Source organism: Puma concolor, chromosome B1 (assembly GCF_028749965.1).
Source record: "Puma concolor isolate L17-30 chromosome B1, mPumCon1.1.hap2, whole genome shotgun sequence".
In the NCBI taxonomy this organism is placed as follows: domain Eukaryota; kingdom Metazoa; phylum Chordata; class Mammalia; order Carnivora; family Felidae; genus Puma; species Puma concolor.
The window spans coordinates 139,529,200-139,544,462 of NC_141670.1; the positions used below are offsets into that span (position 1 = coordinate 139,529,200).

General features: G+C 41.4%; 1 protein-coding gene across 2 annotated transcripts in view; it reads right to left on the minus strand.

Moving 5' to 3' along the window:
• Positions 1-4,993: 4,993 nt before the first annotated feature.
• The window catches only part of ENOPH1 (enolase-phosphatase 1), a 36,987-nt gene continuing 26,717 nt past the window's right edge, over positions 4,994-15,263 (minus strand). For both annotated transcript variants that reach the window (XM_086704743.1, XM_025921550.2), the window contains 3 exons: positions 13,835-13,967; positions 11,857-11,980; positions 4,994-6,119 (listed from right to left, as the gene is read on the minus strand). In XM_086704743.1, the coding sequence (XP_086560869.1) occupies positions 5,980-6,119; positions 11,857-11,980; positions 13,835-13,967 (397 nt within the window). In that variant the 3' untranslated portion in view covers positions 4,994-5,979. The remainder of the gene's footprint in view (positions 6,120-11,856; positions 11,981-13,834; positions 13,968-15,263) is intronic.

Genomic DNA, 15,263 nt, shown 5'->3' on the forward strand with positions numbered 1-15,263 from the left:
GCGAGGCACCCGGGTGGCTCAGTCGGATAAGCGTCCACCTCTTGATTTTGGTTCACGTCATGATCTCATGGTTCGTGAGTTCGAGCCCTGTGTCACTGGCAGCATGGAGCCTGCGAGGGATTCTCTCTCTCCCTCTACCCCTCCCCTGCTCATGTTCTCTCTCTCTCTCAAAATAAATAAAGCTTAAAAAATTTCAAAGATGTCACCTGGAACACCACATAAGCAGGGGGTGAGTAAAGTTGGATGGGAGCAAACTTCTGTATCTTGTTACCAGACAATACTGAAGGGAGAAATATGTCAACAATAAGAGATGGAGAATCCAGTATTCCACACTCAATGCTGGACAAAAAAACTCCATAGAAGATCAGTAAGGAAACAGAAGACTGAAGCTCCACTATAAACCAACCAGTTCTGACAAACACCAGAGAACACTCTACCCAACAGCGGCACAACACACATTTTTCTTCAGTGCAGAAAGAACATTCTCCAGTACAGACCATATGTTAGGCCACAAAACAAATCTCAATACATTTTAAACGATCAAAATCACACAAAGTACGTTCACTAAGTGGCATGAAATGAGAAATCAATAACAGAAGGAAATTTAGAAAATTCAGAAATACGTGGAACTTAGACAACACACTCTTCAATAACTAATGGGTCATAGATGAAATCACAAGGGAAATTAGAAAACACTTTGAGGGGGGCACCTGGGTGGCTCAGTCACTTGAGCATCTGACTTGGGCTCAGGTGATGATCTCACAGTTGGTGAGTTCGAGCCCCGACTTGGGCTCTGTGCTGACAGCTCGGAGCCTGGAGCCTGCTTTGGATTCTGTGTCTCCCTCTCTCTGTGCCCCTCCCTCTCTCTAACTTTAAATATATATATTCATTTTTTAAAAAAGAAAGAAAACACTTTGAGGGGTGCCTGGGTGGCTCAGTTGGGTATGTGTCCAACTTTTGATCTCGACTCAGGTCAGGATCTCATGGTTTGTGAGACAGCCCCACGTCTGGCTCTGCACTGACAGAGAGGAGCCTGCCTGGGATTCTCTCCCTCTCTGCTCCTCCCTTATACACACTGTGTATGCACGCACTCTCTTGCTCTCTCTCTCAAAATAAATAAATAAACCTAAAGAAAAAAACTAGAAAACACTTTGAGACAATGAAAACCAAAACACAACATACCAAACCTATGGGAGGCGGGTGAAAGCAGTGCTGGGAGACAAATATAAAGCTAGGACTACCTTGAAAAAGAAGAAAGATCTCAAAGCAATAACCTAATCTCCCACCTGAAGGAAACGGCCAAGAGCAAACTAAATGCTAAACAAGCAGAAGGAAAGAAAGATTAGAGTGGAGATAAATAAAATAGAGACTCAATAAAACCGAAAGTTGGTTCTTTGAAAACAGAACTGATAAAACAAAATGGATAAACCTTTGGCCTCACATTCCCTTCTCAACTTAATTTTTGTTCCCACCACTCGAGACTGCACCTGTCTCATCCAAGGACCACTGCTGTTCACAACTTACTTGAACTCTTACCAGCATTTGAGCACCTGAGCACTGCCTTCTTCGTTGGACTGTCCTGCCACTCTCTTGGTTTCCGTTCCTTGATGCCCAATGCCTTTCTCCTTTGCTGGCTTCTCTCCTTAACCTGTTCCCTAATACTGGAAACCAAGAGCTCTGCCTAGGCTCTCTATCAACAGACTCTTCTTATGTGGCCACATCTCGTGGCTTTGTTTTTGTTCACTGTTTATAGACTGCCTCCCCCAAGGACGGATGTACCTGCAGAGTAGGACAGGACTTTGACCCCTGACAGCAGCTCCAGGGCACAATATAGATGCCCTTAAATCGAACAAATGTTAACAGTTCATGCATTTCTCCCCCAGGATTTCTTTTATGCATGCATTCACCACCACCCCAACACACACACATATTTATATATTTTTTAACACATACCTATCAATATCTGAATGAATAACTTGGCCTAAATCTAAGTAACTTGGGCAAGGAAGGTGAATTCTACTTCTCTTGGTTACTCTGATGTGTTAGCAAAAACTGCAAATTATTCTTCCCCATCTGGGGCTCAAGTGGTGGGATAATAAATTGGGCACATATTATATTCAACTTGGTACTCTGATAGGAATTTTAAAAACCTGAAAACAAGTTCTTTTTAACACTACCACTGGAAAAACTAGCTATCCAAAAATGACCATTTTGGGCTTTTGTTTTTTTATGTGACTTGCGGAATAAAAGGAGAAGAGGAATGTTAGTGGGTGGATTTCATTCAGGATTATTGCCATTTTTTCCAAACTATTCTGACTCTTGCAACATCATGCTACAGGCTTTTAAAGATAATGAACTATACTCGTTATTCTCTCTAAATGCCACCTCTTAGCTCCATCTGCTGTATCTATCTGGTGGCCTCACACTTGACAGGGTCTCTGGGTCAACAGCACCATCTGCTGGGCAAAGGCTGCTGTGCATTTTTCTCTGCATTATGCCAGTGGCTCTCAATCTTTGTGCAATTCTAAACTGGACATCAGTTAGAGTTAGCAACTAAGGCTAGTCTTCCAGGAAGCCAAGCCAAGAAGCCCTGATACTCCAGAAATGCTGATAAGATTAGAGAAGCCCCTTTGAGGATTCCCTTCTAAGAAATCAATTTAGGTTTTTGGGATGCCTGGTTGGCTTAGTCAGTAGAGCTTGCGACTCCATCTCCGGGTTGAGTTCAAGCCCTACGCTGGCTGCGGAGTACTTTAAAATGTTTAGGGGCACCTGGGAGGCTCAGTCAGTTAAGCGTCAGACTCTTGATTTCGGCTCAGGTCATATCTCATAGTTGGAGCCCCATCAGGCTCTGCAATGGCAGTGCAGAGCCTGCTTGGGATTCTCTCTCTCTCTCTCTCTCTCTCTCTCTCTCTCTCTCTGCCCCTCCCCCACTTGCACTCTCTCGCTCTCTCACTCCCTCTCAAAATAAACTTTGAAAAGAAAATCTTAAAAAAAAAAAAAAAAAAAAACAACAACTTTAGGAAATCAACTTGAGTTTTGATCCAAGACTGGAAATCAGTGCCATTGTGAGAAAGAGCACGACTGAGGTAGATGTGGATTAACAGGAATAAAAAGGGCCACAGTTTTAAGAGGTCTTTGTTCCCTACATTCTCCACAAACAAAATGTTGACAAAATTTAGTGCATTTGTTCTCTTCTTGGATATTCCAGAGGTGATATTTTTCCTCCTTCCCTTACTAAGGACCATGAATTTTTACGGATGCACCATCTACCTGACTATCTTCTTCCTAGGCAGTTTCCTCCCTCACGACCTATCTACTTTATACCTCAAGTTCTTCCTAAGATCTTTTTTCCATCACATTTAACTGTGAATGAGTTTCTTAGGGTCTAAGAAATATTCCACTCGTCTTTTTCCCTTCCTTTCACTTGCTCCTTTGACAAACTCAATCTAATATTGGAACTTTCTCTTTATTCCTGAATCTATTTCCACCCTCAATTACTCAAAATGAATTATAGTTTTTCTGATACCCTTTTCATCATGGACAAGAAATGCTTCTTGCTGTAGACTGAATATGTGTCCCCTTCAAAATCTGTATGTTGAAATCTAACCTCCAAATTGATGGTATTTGGAGGTGGGGCCTTTGGTGGAGCCCAAGGATAGAATTTGCACCCTTATGTATGTATATATCTTAAAGCAATCTCTATGCCCAACGTGGGGCTCCCACACACCACCCTGAGATCGAGTCTCATGCTCTACCAACTGAGCCAGCGTGGCAGCCCAGATTAGCGCCCTTTTAAAAGTACCCCAAGGTACCTGGGTGGCTCAGTCGGTTAAGCGTCCAAGTCTTGATTCCAGTTCAAGTCATGATCTCATGGTTTGTGGGATCGAGCCTCACGTCGGGCTTTGTGCTGACAGCTTGAAGCCTATTAGGGATTCTCTCTCTCCCTCTCTCTCTCTGCCCCTTCTCTGCTCACACTCTCTCTCTCAAAATAAGTAAGTAAACAGTTAAAAAAAAAAAAAAAAAGTAGCCCAAGAATGCCCCTTTGCCCTTCCACCACATGAGGTTACAGGAAAACGACCTTGGTCTGTGAGGAAATGGGCTCTCACCAGACAAGGAATTTGCCAGCACTGGGATCTTAGACTTCTCAGCCTCCAGAACTGTGAGAAATAAAATTTTGTTTATAAGCCACCCAAGTCCTGGGATTTTGTTAGAGCAGTCCAAACAGACTAATCTCTCCACCCCAACTCTCTGTCAGCTACATAGTGAACACCCTTTTCCTTTAATTCCTTTGTCATCTAGACTCTGGTGCATAATTTTCTCTCATTTCTTCCTTACGTTTCCAATTATTCCTTTACTGGCATTAAGAGACATCTTACCTGTCATCTTCTCATGAGCTTTTTCAAAAACTGTAGGAAAGTTCATCCTTTTATTGTCATTTGTAGCTTTATCATTTACAAATTACTACCATTTCTAAAATTTACTTAAACTCATTTCCCTTTTATTACCCTTCTATATTTTCATAGTCCTTAGACTTCTTTAATTAGTTACTGTAAGATAAAAAATATCAACATAAAATCTTTTATATTCCCTGTCCTCTCATATTTGTAATCTTTTTCTTATTCAAAGCATTTCCAAAATTATTCCTCCAGGATTCATTACAGCTTTTCTTAATTAAGAGAATACTTGCCTCCTTCTAATATTATTTTATATACCTCAAACGTAAGAGTCTCAAAAATCTAAGAAACCCCACTCATAACATGAATGCTTACTATCCAAATGGAATAATAACCAGTGAGGTCATGTATGTGTATATAACTCAAATAGTAGTCAATGACTTTTCACGGGCAATGCATTAAAATACACACACAACACACACACACCTCCCATCCACAAGATTCAGGCAGAAACCAGAAGTTCTTATTTTTTCAATCTCTCTTCAGTTTCTCTTTTGCTTACGGCAATAGGTGGCATGGTTCAGGAACCTACACAAAACTGAGTGAAGAAGAAAATGTTTTTATTAATCACAACATGAAATTGACATGACATCCCATTAGGATTGAACCAGGATAAATAATGCTGTTATAAAATTTACACTCTTCATATCCATTTCAGAGGAAAATATTACATTATTAGGGCTCTTCTAGAAGGGTCTTACAGAATGATTTCAGTAAACCTTTTGCTTTTCAATAGTAAATAGCAACATATATTCTCAAACTGCTAAAAAGTAGTTAGAAAGGCAACCAGAAAACGTATGATGGTAACAACCGGCAGGATTAGTGCTATTCTGTTAAACATTAAACACCACATTCCTATTTTAGCTGTTACATCAATGCACCTTTATCATTGGTAAGGCAACCGTTTGCTGGGGCCGCCACAATGATGAGCAAGTTTCCTTGGTAATGGATGCTTGCGTCATCAAGACTCAAATGAGTTTCCTTTCCCAGGTTTGCTGTCTTTTGGAGCCGAAACAAATGGCTTTGACTTCTGTAGAGAAGGAGGCTAATACTTTGAAATTTAGCTGTCACAATCTTCTAACTTATAATTCGAAAGGGGAATGAATTATTATTAGGAGTAAGTCTGTGAAACACTTCCAGTTTTTAAAATAACAAGGCTTCTGAATAACTTCTCAACCCTACCTTTCCGTGTTGGTACACGACTTGATAAACCTAACACGTGTGATCTACACTGCAGTAATTCTTCTATCAGCTATAGTTTGCTTTCAGTTGGGGTTAGGGTTGTGGTTTCAAACAATTTCTACATAGAAAGCATCTTTAAATAAGTTTCCTTTTCACTGAACTGAGACTTTTTTTTCACTTATGTGCCCGTGGAAGGCAATTTAAACATACACATATATACACGCGCGTACCTGTGTGTGTGTATATATGTCTTTTTTAAGTAAGTTACTTTTACCATTGGAATACAATTAGACTACAGGGACGACTCTGTGAAGACAGGCTGGTCTTCCCTATGAGTCGTCCTCTAGGTTGAGGAAGGCAGGTACAGTTCGCTGAAGGATGTGATGAGGCTGTAGTAAGTCTTTTCATCATCCGTCAGTCCCGCATTGCCGGGTCTCACCACCACAGCGACATGAACATCTGCTTCCTCAGCAGCACTGGCCTCTGTGAAAATCAAAGTATGTGTCAGAGACATCACAATATGATGTCTGAGATTTGCTTCAAAGTAATTAGGGGGATGTGGAAAACTAGGAAACGGGTTTGGCCCTGATTTGATCATTGTTGAAGCTAGAAGTTGGCAACATGGGGGTCTGGCCACATTATTCTCTTTTATGTAACTTTTAATGTTTCCATAATAGAGTTGCTTTTTTTTTTTATTCTTACTATAAAACTATACATACCTGACAGACTAGAATGGTTTAGACTTCCCTGTCCCAGTGTATAGTGTATAGCATACCCTAGACTTCCGAGCTTTTATTAAGTACTTACGAATGCAGAAGGTAAAGGCCATGTTCTGTCCACGACTCTCCTCCATTCCCTCTCATCAGTCCCACATAAAACTGAGGGTTTCCCAAAAGGCAGGCTGTCCGTAATAATACCAGTTAGGCAGAGATGGGACAAATGGAAGCCCATGATTCAATCAGGCCAAAATTCCTGCTGTCACTTGCCTGGAAAATTCCTACTCTTCAAAATTCAGCTCAAATATCTTATCTTCCAGATAAGATATCTTCCAGGTAAGATTCCTACCATGTGTATTAGAGCATCCCACGTGCTCCTTTAACACCTTGTATTTAGCTCTCTCATGACTATATGAATTGACATGTTATTATCTGTTGTCTCTCTTCTCATTAGACTTAGTGAGTACCTTACGATCAGTGACTGCATGTGGACAGAAGTGAAAATAGGACTAGTAAAATGAAACTAGGTAAGCTAGGTATAGCAGGAAACATCTCTAATATGCCTTGGGTTACAGTCCTCTCTCCATTGTTTCCATGTGAAAGATAACAGCTAATACCTTATATTAGTTTAGCACCTACTATGTGCCAAGTACTATTCTAGGAACAGACATATGAACAAAACAAAGCTCCTGTCTTCATGGAGCTCCCATTCTCATTTAAATCTTCACAACAACCCTGAGGTAGTTAGTATTACTATCCCTATTCTACAGACACAGAAAGTGAGAGCTAGCAAGTGGCAGAGCTAACGTTTCAAAGTGTCAACCTGACTCTATGGTCTCTGCTCTAGAACAAGGGCGAAAAAATTATGACCTACCACCTGCTTCTGTAAATAAAGTTTTATTAGAACACAGCCATGCCCATTCATTCGTGCATTGTCTATGGCTGCTTTTCCACTCCCAGGGCAGAGTTTTAAGAGTAGAAACAAAGGCTGTAGGGCCTGCAAAGCCTAAAATACACTACTGGCCCTTTACGGAGCAAGCTTGCCAACTCCTGCTCTAGAGCAATACTACTCCAAGGGTGGTCTATGTACTTATAGTGGGGCAACCACCTGGAAGCTTGTTAGAAATGCAGAATCTCAAGTCCCCAACATGGAACTACTGAATTAGGATCTGCAATTTAACAAATGACTGACTTCTGAGCACACAGGGTAAGTTTTGATCAGAAGTCTCAAGGAAAGAAAACTGGCAAGAGAGGAGGCATTCTGGGCAGACATAAAGCCATGTATAAATATTGGAAGAATAGAGCGAATGAGTGTGGGAGACAGCACACAGGTCAGACAGAGCAAAACTGGTGAAGAATCTGAAACACATTCTATGGAGTTTAGACTTGATGTAATACGAAACCACAGTCATTTCCTATCATTTGGAAAACAGTTGCACCATCAAAATGGGTTACAGGGCAACAGTGCAGAGCGAGTAAGAAGCTCCCAGAGGGAGTGAATGGGACAGAGCCATCTCTTCCATGTCCACCTTCTGCTCTTCCTGTGAAAGGGCTGTCACTTCCCAGAGCAAACAAAGTGCTCAACAATCCCCTCTTCGTGTGGAAATCCCATCCTCAGGCAAACTCTGCAGACCCCTTCACCCCCAGTTCCCAGCCTGACTGCTTCAAGCAAAGCTTTCCTCTTGACTAGCAACCCAGGATCTCAACTGAGTTGAGCCATCACAATCCACGATCCACGTGGGACCTGACACTAGCCAATGACTTTTGCACATTCAGCCTCTTACCGGCATCACCACGGGGCAAGTGTTGTCCTTGTGCATCTGTTTGCCCTGTTGGCACAATATTGACTTGAAACCCTGGGCCTCCTTCCTTTCCTCCAAGAGGAAAAAGCCCTTCAGGGTCTCTTTTTCATACTTGGATGTTATTTGGGATACCAAATAGTTAGTCTTCCATTCTGTCTTGGCAGTGGAGTCTGGGCATGTGGTACCAAAAACACAGGATCAGAAATAACATAAAAAAGAACAAGGCAAGCAGCCAGCTGCCTGGCCGCATCCCAGCTACACATAAGCCCAGTTCTGGCCCTACTGCTTCACTGGGTGTGGAGCTGGCAGAAGATGAGGGACAAGAACAAAACCTCCGTGTGGAGGCCTTGGAGAAAGTCAATTTTGTTTTGAGGCCAACTTGGGGATTATCTCTATTCGCTAAAGTTAAGAATAGTTTCTGGGACTGCAGCCTAAGGAAATCGCTTCAGTGAAAAGAGAAAAGACATAAAATTATAGATGTACTATGATAACAACTAGAAAAAAAATGTGGCTACAGACAAGACTATGAAGAACCTGTATGCAATCTTACTAGGGCAAGGATTATAATTATTAATAGTAACCATAAAGTGAGGGAGGGGGCAAAGTCTGGGGATCATAACACATTCAATCCCAGAATGCTCGAGACAGACTCCATGCGGAGCTCCAGCCACAAAGCAGATCTCTGATGCTAAGCCGGCAGAAACTTATCATCCAAACTGGTAGGAAATTAAATAGAAGGCAAACCATTCATTTATATGAATGACAGAAAAGCAATTCACAAATTAAACCAGCTAACCTCAGCAGAGCAGGGCCTATCTCCTTTCCATAAGGAACAAAGCAAAATAAAAGGTATTCAAATTATCATTCCTCCCAGAAACTGCTGGCTTTCATACCCTTAACCCGTGTAGACAGTAGAGCAACCTCCCCACCCCACCACTCTAAGTCCCCAAAAGCCATTCTTAAAAGAAGGTAAATCATAACTTTAAATTGGAAGAAGTTTCTGTACAGAAATAAGATAGGCGAATATTTATAGTATATTTATAGTCCGGGGGGGAGAAACCGGATAAAATGGCTGTTATCAAGGTTGATACTTGTCGATGGTACATTTATGTGGCCTGGCCACCTAGTTACACAGCAAACGTTGAAACATCTGTCTCTCTTCTCCCTCGGTGCAGTCAAGCAGTAAATGTAAAGTTTTCCAGGATAGGGAAAAACAAGACAACAGTTTGTAGGAACCCTTGGACTTTGAACTGACCCAAGCCAGGATATGCAAGACAGGGGCTGATCCCCACGACATCTGCTGAGTTTTCAAACTCGAGATAACAAATGGCTGTGATCTGGTACCATCCACCTGGATCAAAATTTCAGTCTACATTCACCAAGGCTTAAAATTTAACAGAAATATTAACAATTACTAAATGTCTACCGCATGTTAGGTAAAATTAAGTTCCTCTTTCTCTAGAAAGCATTATTATAACTTTTGGAAGGCATTATATGTGATCTACACTGGTTAGGATTTTTTTTAAACCGCTTAGCAAATTAGTACTTGCTTAGATACCTGTAACTCTTGCCTAACAGAACAGACCAAAAGCTGGAGGGTCGGCAGCTGAGAGAGAATATAGTTCATACACACTTCTTCTGCTAAGATACCTCTGTCAGCAGCTTGAGTTTGCCTTTGGGCCCTATCTCTGAAAGTCCTAGTGGGTGGGGGTTTCTTGAAGGACTAGAGAGAGAGATTTGGCCTGCAGACTATTGTAGCTGCCGCCGAGGGGCTCTGGAGTCACACGGAGACAACTAGGCAAGAGAGCACCCAGCCCTGCACCTCTTCTCTCTGACGCCCTTCCCAGCCTGCTGGGGAACAGTGTGTCAGGGCAGCCATACAATACACAAAGTCTTGTTCTGGGGATAAACGAAAGATGAAACTTCCAATCCAAGGTAAACAGAAGAAACAAATATAAAGAACTGCCCTTGGGGCACCTGGGTGTCTCAGTTGGTTGAGCATCTGACTTCAGCTCAGATCATCTCAAGGCTCATGAGTTTCAAGTTCTGCATCAGACTCACAGCTATCAGCGAGGGAGCCTGTTTCAGATCTTCTGTCCCCCCCGCCCCCCGCTCAGGCTGTCTCTCTCTCTCAAAGATAAAAAAAAAACATTAAAAAAAAAAAAAAAGATGGGGCACCTGGGTGGCTCAGTCAGTTGAGCGTCCGACTTCACCTCAGGTCACTATCTTGCGGCTCATGAGTTCGAGCCCCGCATCTGGCTCACTGCTGTCAGTGCGGAGCCCGCTTCGGATCCTGTCCTCCCTCTCTCTTTGCCCTTCCCCACTTGTACTCTCTCTCTCAAAAATAAATAAATCTTAAAAAAAAAAAAAAAAAAACTGCCCTCAAATACAGGTGCAATTATAAACACACCAAAATTAGGCCCCCTGGAAGACGCACAAACTCTAAGGACAATGAGCATGCAATCAACAGCTGGCACCAGGTGAAGGCGTCCGGCAAGTCTTACCAAGCAGAGGCTTTCACAGAACAACCAGAGACCAACCTTCCCCCAGCACCCACTATCTCTTCACCTGCCACTGCTTGTTTCCTCATTCACTACCGTTTCCTTCTGTAAATCTCTAGAGGATCTACATTCGTACACAGAAACTGGAGTGTGAGCTTTCTATTCTGACCCAAAGTACTCTTGAAGTCACTTATATTACCAGTACGGTACAGTATATACTGTTACGTGGATTCAATCCTTAAAATAATAATGCATCTGGCTAACGTACCCCATATAATAAAGTACTATTATAATGGGTAAAAAAGATGTGTATCTTTAAACAGGTGGATCATGCCAAGAAAGTCCTGAGGTTCAGAGCATGACGGGTGCCTGGGGACTGGGGTCACCTGAGGGAAGGTGGAGAGGAGACTCCTAGTCACCAGGGGAGAGTGCTTATCAACTGGAACAAGAATGACACAAAAGCTCTCAAACCATTCAGAGTTCTCCTCCCCTCTAGCTTTTTGTTTCTTTTTTGGTATTTTTCTGAGTGTGCATAGCTCATCTCAGTGCTGTTAAATACATATGATCACGTCTACCGTAAGCTGATGTCCCTCACCACGCACCTACCCTCATACTCGTGTCTGCATGCTCCATCACCCAGTGACACCCCTTAAGTTGTCCTTTGTTATTTTGCCATTTCATCCATGTGTGTGTATATACAGAAGGATGGGTGGGAGACCATGGATAAGAGTTACAGTGAGAAGATCTAATCTTTCCAGTACCACTTGCCCACGCATAACCCCCAAGGAAGGGTAAATGGAGAGAAACATGGGTCATTTGATTCACTGCTCCCTTTTATAAACCTGTTTCATTTTTCGAGGATCCACACAAACTTTCTTTACAGAGGCCACGTGTTTGCAGCACCAGGCCCAGCACTTACCCTGGAGTATACAACAGAAGAAGTCAGATTACTCGGGGCACCTGGGGAGTTCAGCCGGTTAAGTGTCTTAACTCTTGATTTTGGCTCAGGTCATGATCTCTCACGGTTTGACAGTTCGAGCCCCACATCAGGCTCTGCGCTGACAGTGAGAAGCCTGCTTGGGATTCTTTTTCTCCCCCTCTCCTAACCACAGCCCTGCCCCCGTCTCATGCCTGCATGTGCTTTCTCTCTCTCTGTAAAAAAAAAAAAAAAAAAAAAAAAAAAAGGAGTCCAATTACTCACCTAGAGTAACATCTGTCAAAAACAAGATGTTGTTGGTTGAGCAACCAATGCTGTTTGCAATCTTTCGGTAACTCTCACTCTCCACTTTGTGTCCAATCTTGGTATCAAAGTGACCATCAACAAGCTGCACAAAGGGAAAGAAAAGACTGACATCATAAATACACTTGCAACCCAACTCCTTTGTCTTTCCATTTTCTCGGAGATACGTAACAATCATAGCGATTTCGTCCCCTCAGTAAATAATCCCTGAAAGCCTTATGGAGGCTACAGAAAGAAAACATAAGGTAAGATTTTATAGAAATAAACATTTGGAAGAAGTAAACAATTCAATGTATATAAGATCATGTTTTAATTTACTTAGTTTTCTTTGAGAAGCATTAATTTTATATCCAAAATCTTTTAAAACACACATGCCCTACTTTCTATCCTTAAAACTCCATTTATACTCAAAAACTACTTATTGGACTGGGTTTCACTCCTGATGACAGGTCCTGAACATTGTCCTCTGATCCCAGAATGAATAGATCTCTCTAACCTGTCTCACTAATAAGCTGTTACTTAACTTTCAAGAAACTTCCATTTTTTACATTTTGAAATTCTACCCAAGAGCTAGTAAATATATCCTTCCTGTCTTAAAGATAACTGGGATCAAAATATGTAACTTGCTTATTTAACTAACATGAACCAAAATAAGTCCACATTTAGGATCAGCTATTATGTGATACTTTGAATACTGTCAGAACTTTTCACAAACTAAAAACAAGCCTAACAACACTCAAAGACAAATTAAGGTAATATTAATACTATGATTTTTTAAAACTTTTAAAAAGTTAAGATCGGTTTTATAGATTTTCTTTCTTTCTCAAGTCTGCCTCACTTAGTACTTTTTTATTATTGAATTCAGTAATTACTGTGTCTTATCTATCACCTTAATGTCTGTTCCACTAGAGAGAGCAAAACGGTAGTTTACATCTGTAATCAGAGATATGATATCTGTACACCAATAACGCAAGGGTTTTATTCCTGACTTAATATTTGATTTAAACTAAAACACAGGGAAGTACTAAAATGAGAATATGACAACCTCCAAAGCCAAAGTATTCTCTGAGCACAGTAGAGACTCAAAGAATACTTGTTTAAAAGATAGCTGGCTGGATGACCTACTATATATCACTACATTCAGCCTGTATTTGGTTAGCTGGCATTTCTTTTTCAGGTCCTAAACGCCCTGCCTTCTTCCACTGACCACCATATCCTCCAGAAGGTGTAGGGATGGTGGGACAGGGGAGCAGGCAGGAATTGTCTCATCTACAAGAAAGGTAATAGGTGGCCTGCACGTATCACTCTTCAATAACATGCCCAGTTCTCTCTTACAGAGAATGAAATTTCTGAAATGTCTCTCCAAATCGCCAGAAACAAATGAACCCACACTGCACTCTGCTTCATGAAAGAAGTTTATGTGTGCATGTGTTTGGATGGGGTATGTGCCACTATGGACCACTTACCTGACTTTAAACAACCAAAAGAAGCGGGCCATTAGTGTCCTCTGAGTTGACAATTTTCTGATGTTGGCAAGGTAGCTGATTTATAAGCCAGCTCCTATCTTATTAGCTGTATTACATATACATCTATATATAATATACATTTATATATTCCTGACCCCATCCCAGACCTGCCAATTCAGATCTGCTAGGAAGCATGGCCCAGGGATCTACACTTTTTAACAGACTCCCAGGTGATCGCTATTCACAATAGCTTAAGAACCTCCAATGCCAAGACTGGCTCCACAGAAACAGTTTATCCTTCCTTCGAATGTATTCTCCAGTTTATCCACGTCTCTTTACCACCTGCTTAGCATATATGCATGCAATGATCTGATTGTTGATTTAGCTTATAACTGTAGAATATTCCTTTAAGATTCTTTATTTCATGCTTTGATAGTGTCAAAAAACAAAGTAACCTACCTCAGTTAACCTACCTCAAGAATATCTCCCTCTGTAGAATGCCCAAATAATAGCTTCTGGGCCTCTACACTCCCTGAAGAATAGATATACACCTTCATTCCAGCCTCTCTCCATTTCCTGACTGCTGGAACTACATCTTCAAAGAACCTGGAGGGAAGACCACCAAGGTCAAGTGAGGGAACACATTATTCAACCAGATGAAAACCAGGCAAAATAGTTGGAACAAGTTTCTCTATTCGTGCCCATGAGAAGCACCTCCAAGAGACTTCGAGTCCGGTCTGATAAGCCTATCACTAGAGATTCAGGATCACAGTGGATTAGAAGCAACAACTTAGGTGGAGAGGACAGTTTTGGGCAGACAGCCACACTAATGACAGTAAATAGTGATTACAAATAAGGGATGAAATAACAGTGTTTTTTTAAAGTTCCCAAGGAACTCCAAAAAGCAAATAACAATCATGGAATCTTTGATGTAATCCATGACAAGAAAAGGTTAAATTATGTCCAGTGTGTCTTCACAAAGCATGGCAATGCCTTTAAAAAGATGTGCTTCCAAACAATTAAAAGAAAAACATTTGCGGGTTCAAAGCTATTAATATCTGATCAGCTAGAAAATGGAACTTCACTTCTTGAGAACTAAGAAAACCTAAAGTTTTACTCTACAGAAAAAAAATTACAAAATAAACCAGTTAAGAGACTTGTACCATCTCACATTAGCAGGTCAGCAGTGTCTAGCTTTTGATTCCTGACACTAAGTCCTGCTTACCCGTTCCACAAGGTCTTCCCTATCCGGTGGTGGAAATAATATCACAGGAAATAGGTGCAAAGAGAAGCACAAGGAACTTGGAATGTGGAACCAGTCATCTCTAAAAGATTAACTGGAAAATGTCAGAGAAATCTCCTACTGGATAAAACAGCTTAATATGTAACACTAATTGAAGGAAAGAGATCAACTAGTTCAAAACCAGTATACATAATTATGGGTTACTTTGTGCATTACTTTATACTCCTAGAGACAGGATTTCTTCCACGTTGCCAATGCAGGCTTAGAAGTCTAAGAGAACTTATTTCACGTCTCTGGTTCTTATAATTAAGTAAACCAGACCAAGAGAAGAAAGGACTAACTACTTCAAGCATTCTCTCCTGGCTCCACTCTTGTGTTTTACAAAGTGAACCAGCAGACATTCCCAGATCATTGGCCGATCTGGAAATTCTTTTTTTTTTATTTTTTTATTTAAAAAAAAAATTTTTTTTTTTACATTTGTTTTTGAGAGACAGAAAGAGACAGCATGAGCAGGGGAGAGGCAGACAGAGAGGGAGACAGAGAATCAGAAGCAGGCTCCAGGCTCTGAGCTGTCAGCACAGAGCCCGACGCAGGGCTCAAACCCACGAACTGTGAGATCATGACCTGAGCCAAAGTTGGACCCTTAACCGACTGAGCCA